We start from the raw sequence: 17,967 nt of genomic DNA, 5'->3' as shown, positions 1-17,967 counted from the left end.
GGAGGTGAGGCTAGGCGTTCTAGGCGTTCGAGGCCAGCCTGGGCAACATAGAAACCTTTGATCTATGCTTAAAAAAAAAAAAAGTGGCCAGGCGCGGTGGCTTATGCGTGTAATCCCAGCACTTTGGGAGGCCGAGGCGGGCAGATCACAAGGTCAAGAAGTTGAGACCATCCTGACCAACATGGTAAAACCTTGTCTCTACTAAAAATACAAAAATTAGCTGGGTGTGGTGGTGCATGCCTATAGTCCTAGCTACTCAGGAGGATGAGGCAACAGAATCGTTTGAACCCAGGAGGCGGAGGTTGCAGTGAGCCAAAATTGCACAACTGCACTCTAGCCTGGCGACAGAGTGAGACTCTGTCTCAAAAAAAAAAAAAAAGTGTATATATATATATATTTATAATTTTTATATGTAATGTAAAGAATAAAACAAATAACTTGTTTATTCATCAGCCATGTTTAGAAATGGAAAGTGATTGCTATCTTTCGAAGCCTCCTATGAGCCCCCTCTTATCTCTTTCCTCTAACCCCTCCCCTGTAACTATAATTGATGTTTTATTAAGCATTTTAAAATAATATTCCATAGATAGAGCATATAAATATTTTATGATTTAGTTTTTTTGGCTTTGACTTTGTAAAAGTAAAATATAAATTAATTTAGTTGTTTATAAATTTTCTGTGACTTGCTGTTTTTTAACATGATTTTTATTAATATTGTTATATATAATTGCAATTTGTTCATTTTCACTACCATATAGTATTCCTGTGTATAAATATGCCAAAATGTATTTATCCATTTTGCTGTTGATAAGCATTTAGGCTTTTTACAGTTCTGCTGTGAATGTTCTTATATGTTGTCTCCTGGTACACATGTGTAAGAGTTTCTTTAAGGTATATATACCTTGGAGTAGAATTCTTGAGTCATAGGGTGGGTATATGTGTATTGAACTTTATCAGGTAGTAGAAAACTGTTTTACAAAGTAGTTGTAGAATTTATCCTCTTGCTGGGTGTGTATGGAAGTTGCTGTTGGATCACGTTCTCCTCATCACTTCTATGGGTGGTTTTTATATTTTGCCAGTCTGGTGGATTTTTCATTTTAACTCATTGTGGTTATAATTTGCTTTTTCCTATTTACATTAAAATCTCTTTGCATACGTTAATGGACTTACACTGTGTTTTTAATCATGCTTTTCTTGATTCACTTTTTCATTTTACTTATTAATAATTTTAGTGCTTGAGTTGTGGTACGTTAGTGTTTTTCATTTAGTTATTTTTATTTCTTGTTAATGATCTTTTTTCTGCAAAAAAGAAAATTCAGTGATCATAACTGAAACTATGATAATCTTATTATTATGAAATTGTCTTTATTTGTTATTGGACTATATTTTGAAGGTAGTAGAATTTAATGCTTTTCTTAACTTTTTTGTTTGCTTATTCATTCATTAAAAAATTATTTAGTAAGCATCTATGAAGTGCCAAACTTCAGGTATTTGAATACTGTAGGGAATTCAATATTGTCTCCTCTTGATGAACCACGGGTATTGCATCAGATACCCTGAAATATTTCAATGTGATAAGTCCTATAGTAGAAGTTATCTGAAGTTTTTGTAATGAAGGAGGACTAATTTGTCATGAAAATAAATACCATGCAATCTAGTTTTCTTCATTGTAGTTATTACTGAAATATAACTGGGGTTTTCCATGGCCAATCTCAAGGGACAACATTTTTACCAGAAAAGAAAAAATAAAATTGAAAGCAATTTCAATGTTTACTTAGTCTTATAAGAAACTGCCATGTTGGATGGAATGGGTATAGTTTTATTTTATTTTATTTTATTTTACTTTTGAGATTGAGTTTTGCTCTTGTCACCCAGGCTGGAGTGCAGTGGCATAATCTTGGCTCACTGCAGCCTCCACCTCCTAGGCTCAAGTGATTCTGCTGCCTCAGCTTCCCGAGTGGCTGGGATTATAGGCGTGCACCACCACGCCCAGCTAATTTTTGTATTTTTAATAGATATTGGGTTTCGCCATGTTGGCCAGGCTGGCCTCGAATTCCTGACCTCAGGTGATCTGCCCACCTTGGCTACCCAAAGTGCTGGGCTTACAAGCGTGAACCATAGTTTCCATGTATCGATATGTAGCAGAGTCTTGCATTTCTAGTGGTTGTAAGCTATAATATTTCTTTCCCACTCTTGATCTGAAGGTTCCCAAATGCACTGAATAAAAAACAGATATATCCACGGCTGGACGTGGTGGCTCATGCCTATAATCCTAGCACTTTGGGAGGCCAAGACGGGTGGATCACTTGTGCTCAGGAGTTTGAGATCAGTCTGGGCAACCTGGTGAAACCCTGTCTCTACAAAAAATACAAAAATTAGTCAGGCATGGTGGCATGTGCCTGTAGTTCCAGATACTCAGGAGGCTGAGTTGGGAGGATTGCTTGAGCCCAGGAGGTCAAGGCTGCAGGTAGTCGAGATCATGCCACTGCACTCCAGCCTGGGTGACAGAGTGAGACCCTGTCTCAAAAAAAAAAAAAAAAAATACACGCACGTGCACATACACACACATATGTGCACGTGCACAAATGAAAACTGGGGCTTTTTTTTTTTTTGGAAGCTGGAACCTTAAAGCAATTCATTCTCAGGATAAGAATTAAACAGAATAAATCCCCACCTTCTGGGGACTGTGGAAAGAATTGCATTGACACTCAGTAGAGGAAGGGAAAATGAGGAAGAAAACTCATCTCTGAGAGGTTATAGCTGTGTATTGGTTTTTGTTCACATTTGGTAGTTGGATTCTCAATACTTGACTATCCATTAAACCTTGTGGTATGATTTGAGTTTAAAGCGATTGAGGATGAATGGTACGTTTAAGGTTCTCAGCAGAAGCAAATGCAGATCTTCTCTGAAAATAGTTACCTTTATTTCTAGGCCTCAGGTATTATCCACAAATCATTATTAAAGGAAATTGAGCAGTACACACTCAAAGATAACTAAGTATAGCAGAAAATAAGATACTTTAAGAACTAGCAGAACAAATAGCAGAACCCCCTTCCAGAATTTTAGATATTAGAATTAAAACTACTGAAAGATACTGGAATTAAGTTAACTACTTGTATTTAAAGAAATAAAAGAAATTGGACACTAAAAAGTGATGTGGCAGATTTGAAAAAGAACCAAATAAAACTTCTATAAATGAAAAATATAATTTAAAAAAGTCAGTTTTGACAAGACTTTCCACTAAGCACAGATAGAAAAGATGAAATAGAAGTGAAATTTTAAAAAATATTTTTGAAGGTAGTATATTGAAAATAAGGTAGTAAAGAGTGATGGAAATGAATAAGACCTACTATTTGACAGCACAACAGGCTGACTGTAGTCGATAATAACTATATATATTTTAAATAACGTAAGGAGTGTAATTGGATTGTTTGTAACTCAAAGGATAAACGTTTGAGGTTAGGGGTAACCGCATTCTCCATGATGGCTTATTTCACATTACATCCCTATATCAAAACATCTCATGTACCCCGTAAATATGTACACCTACCGTGTGCCCACAATATTTTTTTTCAAAAGTGATGGGGACAAGATTTAGAAGACTATGGGAATCCAAAAAGAACTGCTTGGGGCCACTTTTCTGCTGAGTATCCTAAACAAGTTCTAAGAGATTAAGAAGTCGAAATAGCAGCTTTGGCAAACACTTGGGGCCAGGGAGATACAGGTTAGAAGCTAGAACCTGGGGTGTGGTAGGGTGGTAGACTCCTCTTGCTCTGGGTTAAGTCCCTGAAGCTATGTCTGAAGAGAAAGCGTGAACCAGAAATAGTCGGGCCCTCACAGGGGGTGAAGCCCAGTTTCGTATCATCCCAGTACTTGAAACTGGATTAAAATAATCAAGAATTGATAGTATCCCTAGCAATAGACCTACAGTAGAAGATACACTTTTTTAGGAAGCTGATACCCTAGGCATCTAGTTACTTTTAGTTTTTCATATTTGGTGTCTATCAAAAAGAAGGATTTACAGATAATAGGAGTTTTAGATATAAGTCTTAAAATAAGTCCCCTTGCTATGTGAAAGGAAAAAAGGAGATGAAAATTAATATTGAAAATTTTGGCAAAGAACCGAAAACTGTATTAAAAAGGACCAAAATAGAAATGAAAAAGACAATACCCAAAATGCAGATTGCATTTATGAGAATAAAATAAGAATGTATGCAAGAGCATTTTCTGCAATTTAGTATACTTTATGTAAAGTAGCAGTATTATTATAATAGGCAGGTATTGCTAAGAAAATAATTGTCACCTGTAATATAATATTGCAGATGTAAAAAGTTACATTTTAGTGTATTCTAATAATAAGCTATTACGTGACCTGCTTGTTTCAAATCACTTAAGAGGATAATCATGCTATATAAATTAGTTTTATTTAGTTTTGAATAAGGAGAAACCTTATTTCACTGAATGTTGATATGGTTTTTAATTCTTCCCATAATCATACGGTAATTGCAAGGATTAGGATAAACGTAGTAGCTACTTTGCTGCCCTTAAACTATGGCAAGTATTTTGGTTTCATATACAATTGATTCTGGTTATTCACAGTAGTTATGTCCTATAAAGTAGTCATGAACAGTGATTTAACAAGTACTGAACCATTGCTCCTAGGAAAATACAGGGTTAGGTTCCTGTGAGTCTTCAGTTACAATATTTCCATCAGCTAATCAATATATAATCTTGTCTTATGTATGTTTCTGTTTAAAGAAACTTTAATATAGGTATTTTTTATTCATTAACATTGAATTCACAGCCAACAATACTATAACTTATATCATAATGATGTTTATCTAACACATGTATTTTTTAAATAAACTAAGGAGAAGCTTATAATTGGATATCATTATGATGTTTATCAATTAACATTTGCAGGGCCGGGCGCGGTGGCTCACGCCTGTATCCCAGCACTTTGGGAGGCCCGGGCGGATCACAAGGTCAGGAGATCGAGACCATGAAATCATCTCTACTAAAAATACAAAAAACTAGCCGGGCGCGGTTGTGGGAAGCCTTATCCCAGCTACTCGGGAGGCTGCAGTGAAAAGCAGTTATGATCGCGCCACTGCACTCCCCTTCAGAGTGAGATGTCTCAAAAAAAAAAAAAAAAGACATTTGCAACTGCCTATACATTTTAACCAACCTTAGAGAGTTTTCACCAGTCATCTTGAAAGACATGTTTTCCGTGACAGTATCAGTATTGTAACCACATATTTGATGACAGAGAAGGGTGACGTTGTATCTTTAAAGCATTTATGGGATTTTCCTTCATGCTACATTTACTCTACCAGCACAGATGATCTAGAATTAACAGCAATGTTTTCTCATTAAGGTCTCAAAATATTGCCCGTATCACTGTGAAAATGACTTTAACGTTTTTGTTTATACAAATTACAAATACTAAAAGTGAGAATCAAAAAGGAGATAAAAGCATAAGAACTTTAAAAGAAATTAGAAATCACCTGAATTCCATCATCCTGACCTCACCACCACCACCACCACCACCACTGCTGTCATTTTGAAGATAGTTCAGTTTAACTCTATGCATATACTCACACAGACACATATGTTACATAAGTGGAATACCATACTTGTTGGTTTTTTAAATAGGATTAACAAAATAATTGTTTTCTTTTTTTGTCCTCTCATCTCCTCTTCTCTGATAACCAATGCTAACAATCAGGTTTGTGCTCATTCATATCTTTATATGGGTTCATTGCATCAAATACAAATTTAAACATGTACATGCATACGTCTGTGTGTACTCACAAACATACTGGCAAGTGCAAGTGTCATTATTCAGGTAATGATGGCAGGATCTTGTTACCTATTTGATTTCTATTGTATGAATATCTCACAGTTTGTTTATCCATATACTTGTTGATGAACATTGAATCGTTTTCCAACTTTTGGCTATTACAAAGATGTGCTAAATATTAATATAGAAGTGGCTGGATATGGTGGCTCATGCCTGTAATCCCAGCACTTTGGGAGGTCGAGGCAGGCAGATCACTTGAGGCCAGGAGTTCGAGACCAGTCTGGCCAACATGGCAAAACCCCATATCCACTAAAAATGCAAAAAATTAGCCAGGCGTGGTAGCTCATGCCTGTAATCTTAGCTACTTGGGGGGCTGAGGCACAAGAATCACTTGAACTTGGGAGGCAGGGGTTGCAGTGAGCCAAGATCTTGCCACTGTACTCTAATCGGGGCGACAGACAAGGCGAGACTCTGTCTCCAAAAAAAAAAAAATTAATACACAAGTCTTTGTGGTTTTAATTTGCATTTTTAAAATGATTAATGATGTTACCATTTTTTGTGTGCTTGTTGCTTTCTTGACTCTTTTCTGGTGAAGTGTCTGTTCGAAAGGTTTGTCATTTTGAAATTTGTTTTCTTGTTAAGTTTCGAGAGTTCTCTGTATGTTTTGTATTTAAGTTCTTTATCAGATTTATATATGATTTGCAAATATTTTCTTTGCATCCATTGTTTCCCCTTCCTGTTCTCACCACTCACTGCCCCAGCCTTCCTTCTGTTCCAATATTAGAGGGAATCATCATTAAGCATGATGCTTTGCTATGGATATTTTATTTTATTTTATTTTATATTTTATTTTTGAGACTGAGTCTCACTCTGTCTCCCAGGCTGGAGTGCAGTGGTACGATCTCAGCTCACTGCACGCTTCGCCCCCCCGGGTTCATGCCATTCTCCTGTCTCAGCCTCCTGAGTAGCTGGAACTGCAGGCGCCTGCCACCACACCTGGCTAATTTTTTTATATTTTTAGTAGAGATGGGGTTTCACTGTGTTAGCCAGGATGGTGTCAATCTCCTGACCTCGTGATCTGCTTGCCTTGGCCTCCCAAAGTGCTGGGATTACAGGCATGAGCCACTGCACCCCGCCAGCTATGGATATTTTATATATGCCCTGAGTTAGTTTGAGAAAATTTCCTCCTGTTTGAAGTTTTCTGAGAATTTCTAATCCTGAATGGGTATCAAATTTTGTTGCTATTATTCCACACCTTAAAACCTTTTTATGTTTCTCTATTTGTCCTAGAGCAGAGTCCAAATTTCTTAATATGGCCACAAATTACAGCTCCTTCCAGCAGAAGGTGCAGGCTCTTCTACCTCATGAGTCTTGGTTGGTCTTGTGATTTTCTTTGACCAACAGAGAAGTCTAAGGAAGTGATATTGCAACTTCTAAGCAAGGCCTATAGAAACTTAGAGATAACTGTGCTTGAGGAAAGCCCGTCTAGCTTCTTTGAGGTTGAAAGCCTAATCCCAGTTAGCCCCAGCCTTCCCATTCACCACTCCAATTAAGCCCAGACCCCTAGCCAATCCATCAGCTTAATACAACTACATGAATGAATCCAGGAGCTACCAATGGAAAAGCTGTCTAGCAGACCCACAGAATCATGAGAAATCATGAACCACTGTTGTTTTAAGACACTGGAGTGATTTATTACATAACCTCAGATATACATAGATATAAAATCTGGACTTTTCTAGTCTCATTTTTGTACTTCCTGTTTCTTTGCCAGTTCTTCCCATCAAAGTAAGTGATATCACCAGCTACCCTGTTATTCAAGTCAGAAACTATGTCATCATCCTTGATGCCTCCTCTTTTTTCCCTGCATGCAATCTGTCACCAGATCCCATCAATTATTTCTCCAAAATGTCTGTCAAAACTGTCTACTCTTGTCCATCTCCGCACTCTTCTAGTCCAAGTCTCCTTCATCTCACCTCTTTCCTGAGTTTATTGTGACAGAATCCTAACTGGTCTGCTAGTTCTTTTAATCCACTCTCTGTAATGCACATTGTGTGCATATGTGTGTGTAATGTTAATCAGATCATAGCTTTTTGTTGTGCTTAGTAGATCCCATTGCATTTATAATTCAAACTCCATGTAATTGCACAAACTGCATGATCTGGTGACTGCCTGCCTCTTCATTTTCAGCACATACCATTTTCTGCCCTGCCTACTAAGCTGTGACTGACCACACTGACATTTTAATAGCGGTACCTAGAGCTAATTTTCATAAGCATTCACTGCTTTTTTTTTTTTTTTTTTGCCTGGCTGGCTCTGTGCAGTAGATCGAATGGTCTCTCCCCCCACCCCCACCCCTACCAAGATATGTGACATCTCAGAATGTAACCTTATTTGGAATAAAGTGTTAGTAAATGTAATTAAGGTAGGGATCTCGAGGCGAGAGCATCTTTGGTTAGAGTGGCCTGTAAATCCAATGACAAGTGACCTTACTAGACACAGAAAAGACACAGATACAGGGAAGAAAGATATGTGAAGATGGGTGGCAGAGATAGGAGTTATGCTGTCACAAGCCAAAAAAATCAAGAGCCACCAGATACTGGAAGAGGCAAAGAAGGATCCTTTCTGTGATCCTTTGAAGGGAGCATGGTACTGCTGACACTGTAATTTAAGACTTCAGCCTCCAGAACCGTGAGAAAATAAATTTCTGTTGTTTTAAGCCATTGATTTGTTACAATTTGTTATGGAAACCCAGGGAAACTGATACACCCTATCTCACCACTGCACTCCAGCCTTGGCAACAGAGTGAGACACTGTCTTTAAAAAAAAAAAAAAAAAAAGAGGCCGGGCGCGGTGGCTCAAGCCTGTAATCCCAGCACTCTGGGAGGCCGAGGCGGGCGGATCACGAGGTCAGGAGATCGAGACCATCCTGGCTAACACGGTGAAACCCCGTCTCTACTAAAAAAAATACAAAAAACACAAAAAACTAGCCGGGCGAGGTGGCGGGCGCCTGTAGTCCCAGCTATTCGGGAGGCTGAGGCAGGAGAATGGCGTAAACCCGGGAGGCGGAGCTTGCAGTGAGCTGAGATCCGGCCACTGCCCTCCAGCCCGGGCGACAGAGCGAGACTCCGTCTCAAAAAAAAAAAAAAAAGAAAAGAGAAGGAAAAAGGAAGAGTTGGAAAAAATGGAGTTGAAAAACTTACCAATAAAGTTAAAATGTGATTCAAACATTTAAAATTTTACCCACAATGTTCTTCAGTCAGACCACTATGTTTTACTTTAGATATTCTAGATTTTTATTTTATTTTTAATAACAAAAATTCTGTCGATATTTGGTTGTTAATACTACTATATATGTACAAACATGCTTTTCATTGGTTTTAGGCGTTTAGTATATGGGATAATGGATAGTGTACAACAATTTGTATAAAGGCCCATTTTTACTATTACAGTTACAAGGCTATGCTAAATGAATTGTCAGGGAAAGGTGATGTCTAAGACTTAAAAGGATGACTGAAGAGTGAGAGGAAGGGGGATATACGGGGATGAAGGGAGTGTGAGTTAACAAAAAAGATAGATATGAATATCTACCTATATTATCTTAAATATGCAAAGATAAAGAGTGCGAACAGACCTATATCATCTGTTCAGTATGCAGTTGTATTCTTAAAGAAACTTTGTATTACCAAAAGACACATTACTACACCTATTAATTTAATAGGGATAAAGAAGGTTAATGACTAGAGAATATCAGTTTAATAGTAAACAGTCCTTATAAAGTAGTAGTTAAAGCTTTGGTCAGCTGGGGTCAGTGAATCAGTAGAAATGCTTTTAGCTTCAACTAACAGAAGATTCTGTTACAGTGGATTAAACAAATAGGTTTTCTGGTTGTTGTTCCCTACGTAAGAAAACTAGAGAAGATTAAATTACTAATTTACAGAAAATAAACATTGAGGTAGGGGGTGTAGTCAACAAAATCCAGACTGTGGGAAAGTCTTAAGGACAAACAACCCAGTTTCTTCAGCAAAAAATTTAAAGGGGGAAAAATGCAGTTGAGAGACACCAGTGTATTAAAAGTTACTTAAGAGGTGTATTAACCAATCATAATTCATGAGCCTTATTTGAACTTCAAACTAGAAAAACCATTTTTTTAAATTAGACAATTGTGGATTTGTGAACAATGACAGGATTTTTTGATGCCATTATATTAAGGAGCTACTGTTATTTTTTTCTGGTATGTAACTATCATGAATATTCTTTAAGTCTGTATCTTGTGGAGAAACGTACTAAAATATGTACAGTTAATATGGCTGGAATTTATACAGGTTAAAGTGGCTGTGAATGAAAAAGTAAAACTGGAGGTAGGCTGCTGCTGATGAGAGTTGAGTGGCTCACTAATGTTTGTTATATTTAAGATTCTCTTGGCCATTTCTCTTCATGGTTGCACAGTGATTGTTGCAGTTGTAACTGTTCATATAGCAAAGAGGCAGAAGAAGAGGTAGCATTTGTTTCAGAAAGCAAAAATTAACCCATTACAAGTTGCTGCTTGCATCTCATTGACCTTTGTCATATGTCTACCCTTGCCTGGAGGGTATCTAGGAAGAACTAGGGTGGGAATGGAAGTTGGGTCAGCCAACCAACAGTGTAAGCCAGAAGCAGATGACTGATTTTTGATCTCAACTCTGTCATTTATTAACTGTATAACTGTATTTCTTCATCTGTAAAATGAGGATGAAGAGAGTAACCTGTGTTCATATATTCTTCCCACTACTACTGTGAGTGAGCTATTGCATGTAAAAGTCTCAGCAGTGTGCCAAATAAGAAGTTAGTGCTCACAAAATATTAGGGTTATTTTCATTACCATTCTTGTCACCACCAACTTAATTCTTTTTTTATTGAGGTAAAATTCACACATAATATAAAGTTAGCCATTTTAAAGTGTATAATTCAGTGACATTTAGTGCATTTACAGAATTGAGCAACTATCACCTCCATCTAGTTCCAAAATATTTTCATTGTCCACAAAGAAACTTCGGTAAGGAGTATCTCCCTTTCGATCTCAGCCCAGCTTTTCACAACCACTAATCTGCTTTATGCCTCTATGCATATACTTGTTCTGGGTAAGTCAGATACCTTTTGTATCTGGGTTGCTTCCACCGTTTGGCTACTGTGAACAGTATCCCTGTGAACATTCATGTACAACTGTTTATGTGTATACCTTCTTTTTTTTTTCCACTTCATTTGGGTTTATACCTAGGAGTGGACGCTCTTGGTCATGTGGTAATTCTGTTTAACTTTTTGAGGCACTGCCAAATGATTTTCCACAGTATATCTACCATTTTACATTCCTGCCAGCAATGCATGAGAGTTCCAGTTTCTTTACAGCTTTGTCAACACTTATTGTTTTGCATTTTAAAATTATTATTATTATTGCTATCCTAGTGGATGTGAAATCGTATTTTGTGGTTTTGATTTACATTTTCCTGGTGACTAATGATGTTAAGCATCTTTTCATGTGCCTGTTGGCCATTTGTTTACTTTCTTTGGAGAAAGGGCTGTTCAGGTCCTTTATCTATTTTTAAGTTGGGTTGTTTGTCTTTTTGTTGTTAAATTGTAAGGGCATTTTTAATATATTCCAGATAGCAGACTCTTATCAGATACATGATTTGCAAATATTTTCTCCCATTCTATAGGGTGTCTTTTCACTTTCTTGATAGTATCCTTTGATACTAAAGTTTTAGTTTTGATGAAATCCAATTTATTTTATTTTGTTTGTACTTTTGCTGTCATATCTAAGAATCCATTGCCAAATCCAAAGTCATGAAGATTTGCCTGTAGTTTTTGTCTAAGATGTTTAAATTTTTAGCTCTTATATTTAGGTCTTCAGTCTTTTTTTTTTTTTTTTCTTTCTTTCTTTTTTTCCGAGCTGGAGTCTTGCTCTGTCATCCAAGCTGGAATGAAGTGGCGTGATCTTGGCTCACGGCAACCTCCGCCTCTGTGGTTCAGGCAATTCTCCTGCCTCAGCCTCCTGAGTAGCTGGGATTATAGGCACCTGCCACCATGCCCAGCTAATTTTTGTATTTTTAGTAGAGACGGGGTTTCACCATGTTGGCCAGGCTGGTCTCGAACCCCTGATCTTGTGATCCACACCCCCCTTGGCTTCCCAAAGTGCTGGGATTACAGGTGTGAGCCACTGCACCCGGCCAGGTCTTCAGTCCTAAAGGATTGATGTTGGATCAGTTTTTATCCATTTTGAGTTAATTTTTGTGTGTGATAAGAGGCAGCAGGACCAGCAAGTTTATTCTTACCACCTTTATCATCCAATATCATGAAGCATGACATCTCTCCAACAAAACATCTGAATTGTTTTTCTGAATAGCTTTTCCAGCATGTGTTCAAGCAGTGGTGATTTTCCTCTTAATTTTTATAATAGGGAACTGTCTGCATGATGTAAATTGTTCTCTATTTAATTGATCCCATTTTATCCAATGTGCAGTAGGAAAACGAGCTACATTAGACATATCTAGAATAGATGTGGGTTTTAAATTTGTAAACTTGGCAGGGTTGATTAGTAAATCTTTGCTTCTAGATCTAAAAATTTTAGTGCTGCTTTGAAACGTTGATTTAGTTATTGAAGTAGAGTCCATAGGAATATGTAATTGCTATTTTTGTATTCTAATCTTGTTTTATTTGGTTTTGCATAGTCTGGTTATATCTTTTATTGAATACCATTCTTTGATTAGAAGTTATCTCACTAGTTCTTTTTTTCCCCCTTCACCTGCAGTGTTGGGGATAATGTAGTTTTGGGGATCTACTGGAGTGAAAAGTGGTTCTGGTGGGATAACCTTTAAAAGGCTGTTATGTACTATTCAATAACTTTAAAAAAAAATCTGCTAGTACAGGATGGACAAGGATGAACCTTATACATTCTCCTGTTAACTGGCAATAGTTTTAAAGTTGTCTAACATTTGTTTTAAACAGAAGAGGATAAAATTTGGTTGTTTCTGTTTTTAGTACTTGATTCTAAAACTCGAAAGGCCTGCTATAGTTCAGAATATCACATTTGGAAAATATGAGAAAACTCATGTTTGCAATTTGAAGAAATTTAAAGTCTTTGGTGGCATGAATGAAGAGAATATGACAGAGCTGTTGTCCAGGTGAGTTATGGTTATGGGGAAGAGAGCTGTCTTCTAAACAAAATGTAGTCTTAGTCTCTTTGTAGCTAATCTGCATGGTTTGATTTTTCTTTCAAAGGAGAAAAGAGTATTCCTTCTCTTCTATTCCTAATGCCTTAGTTTAATACTGTGGGTTGAGTTAGCTTTCTTTCTTTCTTTCTTTTTTTTAAACCAACAGACCCTAGTTAATATTTTTACCAAAGAAGAATCAAACTTTTTTGTTTCTTCCTTTTTTAATTGTATTTTTGAGCTGTTAATGACTTCAGAAATATTTTCAGCTTTAATAATTTTTTTTGCTATAATCTTTGCTGTAAAAAAATACAGGCTCTTTGCAAAAGACTAAGATTAATTGCCTTAATCCAGAAGCAGTGGTTTACTGTAAGTTGGAGACTAAAAAGAGGAATGTTTTATAAATTGAAAGATGCATGCCTGTCACTTGGAAGGAGCTCAGTAAATTTGAGTTTTAATAATATTAGACAACCAGGAATGAATGTGTTAATTTGCTGCCCAGCAAATGAAAAATCAGATAGCTAATAGAATGGACAAATGAAACCATGGAAATTTAGAATATATTTGTGATGGCTGGGCACAGTGGCTCACGCCTGTAATCCCAGTACTTTGGGAGGCTGAGGCAGGCGGATCACAAGGTCAGGAGTTCAAGACCAGCCTGGCCAACATAGTGAAACCCTGTCTCTAATAAAAATACAAAAATTAGCTGGGCATGGTAGTGGGCAACTGTAATCCCATCTACTTGGGAGGCTGAGGCAGGAGAATCGCTTGAACCTGGGAGTCGGAGGTTGCAGTGAGCCGAGATCACGCCGCTGCACTCCAGCCGGGGCAACACAGCAAGACTCTGTCTCAAAAAAAAAAAAAACGAATGTATTTGTGATATGGTATGGCCCATTAACATAATATTTTATATAAGCAAATACTCTATACTGTATTTGATTTCAGTCATGAAAGTATTTCAGGAAATATAATAGCAACCTGAGGGTGAGTGACTTTCCCATAAATCCTTGTGTCAGTCCTAGTTGTTTAAGTAGAGAGGTGATATGCATTTATTTTTATTTAGGATAAAGCAGATGCTATTAAACAGAGTAAGGCTGGCTTTGAAAATTTTTTGAACTATAAAGGAAACATTGGCATCTCAAAATTAAATAACTAAATTCTTCGGCGAATTCTAATATGTGGTTTTGTTTAAGTTGTTGGATTTGACTGTGAATTGTTTTTTAATTTCCTTCTTACCATTTGAAAATTTTGTTATATTCAGTTATCCATTCAGGACACTAGGCCCTGTCACACATTTTTAAGCACTGTAGCTATATTCTTTATAATACTGAACATTTTTCATTAATTCTCATGTAATTCAGAGAATCCAGTTATAATGCTGTTGATTTGAATGTGCTAGTTTTGACCTATATGCCCATGTTTAACTACTTGTTTATATTGTCTTGGTCATAATATTTTGAGCATTAGTTTGAACTTAAAACCTGAGTATGCATTAGTTCGTGTTCTAGTACATTTACTAAATTATGAAGTCAGATTTAACAGCCTTATTTTTTTTTTTTTCCTACAGTGGCTTAAAGAATGATTATAACAAAGAAACATTCACCTTGAAGCATAAAATTGACGAACAGATGTTTCCTTGTCGATTCATTAAAATAGGTAAGGTTTTAGCATTTGGGAATAGAAACAAATTCTTGGTATCATTAGTCAGCAAACTATAGCCCATAGACCAAATCGTGCAGGCCCCTCGTTTTTTTAAATACAATTTTATGGGAACATTGCTGCACTGGTTTGTTTACGTATTGTCTGTGTCTGCTTTTGTGCTACAGAAGTAGACTTGAGTAGTTGCAAGAGACCACATAGTCCACAGAGCCCACTAAATTTACTCTTTGGCCCTTTACAGGAGAAGTTTGCTGACTTCTGCTTTATATAAATTCATTACTAAATGGCAGTTATTTCAAGTGGAATCTTTTCCATATATTTTCTCATTTGAAAGTTTTCTTAGATTTTATGGGATCTAGTGATTTGATTGCCTTAATTTTATGGAAGGTTTATCACTTATACTAAAACAATAGTATTCTAAAACCAAATACTGATAAAATCCTTAAGGCAGTATGTTATGGTTATTATCTGTTATGTTCTTTTATTTTATTTATATTTTTTAGTTAAATGCTGGTCAGACCCATTAAATTTATTTAATAACCCATTGATAGGTAATAAATCACTGTTTGAAAAATATTACCTTAAGGCATGTATTTCTTTAGCAAGTATTTTAGCTTAAAAAAGTATTTATAATGCATCCTCAAAATGAGTATTTTTCAGGTGATTTTGTTTCCTTTAGAATTTATTATTTAGAAGGTAGGGAAGTTGAGGACTTAAATCCTGGCTAACACGGTGAAACCCCATCTCTACTAAAAATACAAAAAAAAATTAGCTGGGCATGGGCGCCTATAGTCCCAGCTACTTGGGGAGCTGAGGCGGGAGAATGGCGTGAACCCATTAGGCAGAGCTCGCAGTGAGCCGAGATCACGCCACTGCGCTCCAACCTGGGAGACAGAGCGAGACTCCATCTCAAAAAAAAAAAAAAACAATCTTCTAATTTATAACCATATTGCATACTTTTGAGAATATTATATTAATATGGGGATTAAAGTGAATTAGATACTTTGAAGAATAATAATAAAAGCCAGATTCCACATTTTGATTTGGGAGAATAATTACTCTTTTGGAACAAACAGAGTCATTGTTTGCCAATCTGTCAGAGTTGCTGCCGTTTTGTTTTGTGACTCAGATAGTTCTGTTGGGCAAAAGAATATTTGAGGTCTTAAGAAAGACTGCTTATATACAGAAACTGTTTTTGGAACAGTTGGATTCTAATATGTCACTTAGTAGTATTATAATTTCTGTTATAATAAATACTTATAAATAAAAACCTATATTCTATTTTCTTATAAGAATTTATGAGCAAGCAAATTTTAAAAATAAATTTAACTTTTGGTTATTTCCTTCTTTTGTAGTGAGTAATGTTTTCATCAGTATTTAGATTTACCAGTTCCTAAAGACCTTTGCATAGCTTTAACAATTTCATGATTTTATATTTCAAGTATACAAGCAGTGGAAATGGGAATCTTTTCTAGCTCTGTCAGCCTTTTTTCCCCTTTCTTTTCTTTTTTGCTGAGTAGTTGAATATGTGCACTTAAAAAATTTCCCCCCAGCTTTACTAAGGTATAATTGACAAATAATTATATATATATTTATGGTTTACAATGTGATGTTTTGACGTATGAATATATTGTGAAATTATTGAATCGAGCTAATTACATATCCCTCACCTCACATACTTAAGATTTTTTTGTGGTGAGAACATTTAAGATCTACTCTCTGAGCAATTTTCAGTTGTTATTACTGTAGTCACCATGCTGTGCAGTAGATCTCATTCTAGATGTAGAACAGTAGATAAGTTCTACAGTAGAACTTATTCTTCCTGTTTGACTGAAACTTTTTACCCTTTCATCAACAGCCACCCATTTCTCCCATCACCTTTTTAATTATAGGGCATAATGATGTCTTTTACTTGATCTAGGGTTAGTTTTATGGTATTTGGCAAAATGTTAATTGGAGCTTTCCAAATAATAGTAGACACTTATTAGCCCATTTTCTATTTAGAATATTAATATATAGATAACTTAGTATGTCTTACTTTTCTCTAAAAGATGTTAATACCAGTCAGCAGTATCTGCTTCCCAACCCTTTCCCAACATTCTCTTAAGAACTTTTTGTTTTAAGTAATATAAAGAAATATGGAACTAAAAGGCCATATGTTAGGTCAGTAGTTGTAATTTGTCGTATTTTCTTCAAAAGTTATTCCAGTAGAGGACCTGAATGATGTATAGCTCTCTCTTGGTGGTAATTTAGCACAGACATTTATTTGGTTCAGGTAAATTGTTGGAATTTGACTTAAAAGAAAAAAAGCCTTTGAGTATTTTACATCTGTGTTCTATAGTGACATGTTTGAAAGATCTTGCTGTATTTAAAAAACAAGTTAATGCCTATGCGGCACAATTTCTAAATTTAGTCAGCCTTCAATTATTCACAGTAATGGAGGAGAATAGAAGCAAGGCTAACACAATGGCAGATCATCTCCAAGTTGTTTATTGACATGTAACTATAATAATTTTCATTTATAATGAATATAGCTTATTCATTTAAGTTTTGCTTAAAGCAAATTGAAGTAAGTTTGGTCATAAATTGTTAACAAGGAAAATAGCCCACATTTCTACTGTGTGCAGGGGTTAAGTTTTAAGATCTGTTGTGGGTAATTCAGAGTACCAGCAAAGCTGAACTGATATCATTGGACTGCCTTCCTTCAGGTAAATTTTACTTTCTTAAGTTACTTTTTGTATAAAATGAGGATGTTAATGCTTTTTCTGTCTAATGGTAGGATAGGTAGCTATATTGGATATTTTCTTGAGTTCTGTTCTAGTTTGTGGATCTGGGGTTTTAATTTAAGAGAGCATTTATGGAAGAAATGATTTCATTTTGGATATCTCTTTTGTGCATTTTTATACTTATATTTTTAAAGCTTGTGTTTACATGCCTTCTTACATGTAGTATTTTAGGGACTATGATGGGAATTAGTGTAGAAGGAGAGTTGGCCTTAGAAAGAAGCTTGGTTTTAGATAAGACCTAGAGGTAAAAGAAAAATTTAGTAACAGAGGTGAGTTATTAATTGGGAGACTGGATTCCCAAGGGCAAGTTAAAGTTTGGAAAGGGAAACCTCAGCAGGAGACTAGATCAGAGGAAAGTAAACATAAAGTAGAATGAGATGAGGGTATTGGTTACAGATGGCTCGAAGGGTTTACATTTGGATTCATAGTCACAATAACAGCTGTATGAGGAAATCAGGGGTAGGTGAGGGCAAAAGGAGGTACAGGGTCTTGGAAGGATTCAGGGGGAGTCTTGGTTTTTGGTAAATGGAGGGAT

The 17,967-nt window shown here is 36.1% G+C and overlaps 1 protein-coding gene across 6 annotated transcripts in view; it reads left to right on the top strand.

The window, feature by feature from the left end:
* The window catches only part of MKLN1 (muskelin 1), a 396,930-nt gene that overhangs the window by 260,408 nt on the left and 118,555 nt on the right, over positions 1 to 17,967 (top strand). For all 6 annotated transcript variants that reach the window (XR_007723900.1, XM_050782495.1, XM_050782494.1 and 3 more), the window contains 2 exons: positions 12,818 to 12,960; positions 14,555 to 14,643. Coding sequence is in view for 5 of the 6 variants with exons in the window: in XM_050782495.1 (XP_050638452.1) it covers positions 12,818 to 12,960; positions 14,555 to 14,643 (232 nt within the window). In the remaining variant the exon portion in view is untranslated. The remainder of the gene's footprint in view (positions 1 to 12,817; positions 12,961 to 14,554; positions 14,644 to 17,967) is intronic.

This window comes from Macaca thibetana, chromosome 3, assembly GCF_024542745.1.
Source record: "Macaca thibetana thibetana isolate TM-01 chromosome 3, ASM2454274v1, whole genome shotgun sequence".
NCBI classification, from domain to species: domain Eukaryota; kingdom Metazoa; phylum Chordata; class Mammalia; order Primates; family Cercopithecidae; genus Macaca; species Macaca thibetana.
This window is presented reverse-complemented; position numbering and strand designations above follow the sequence as displayed.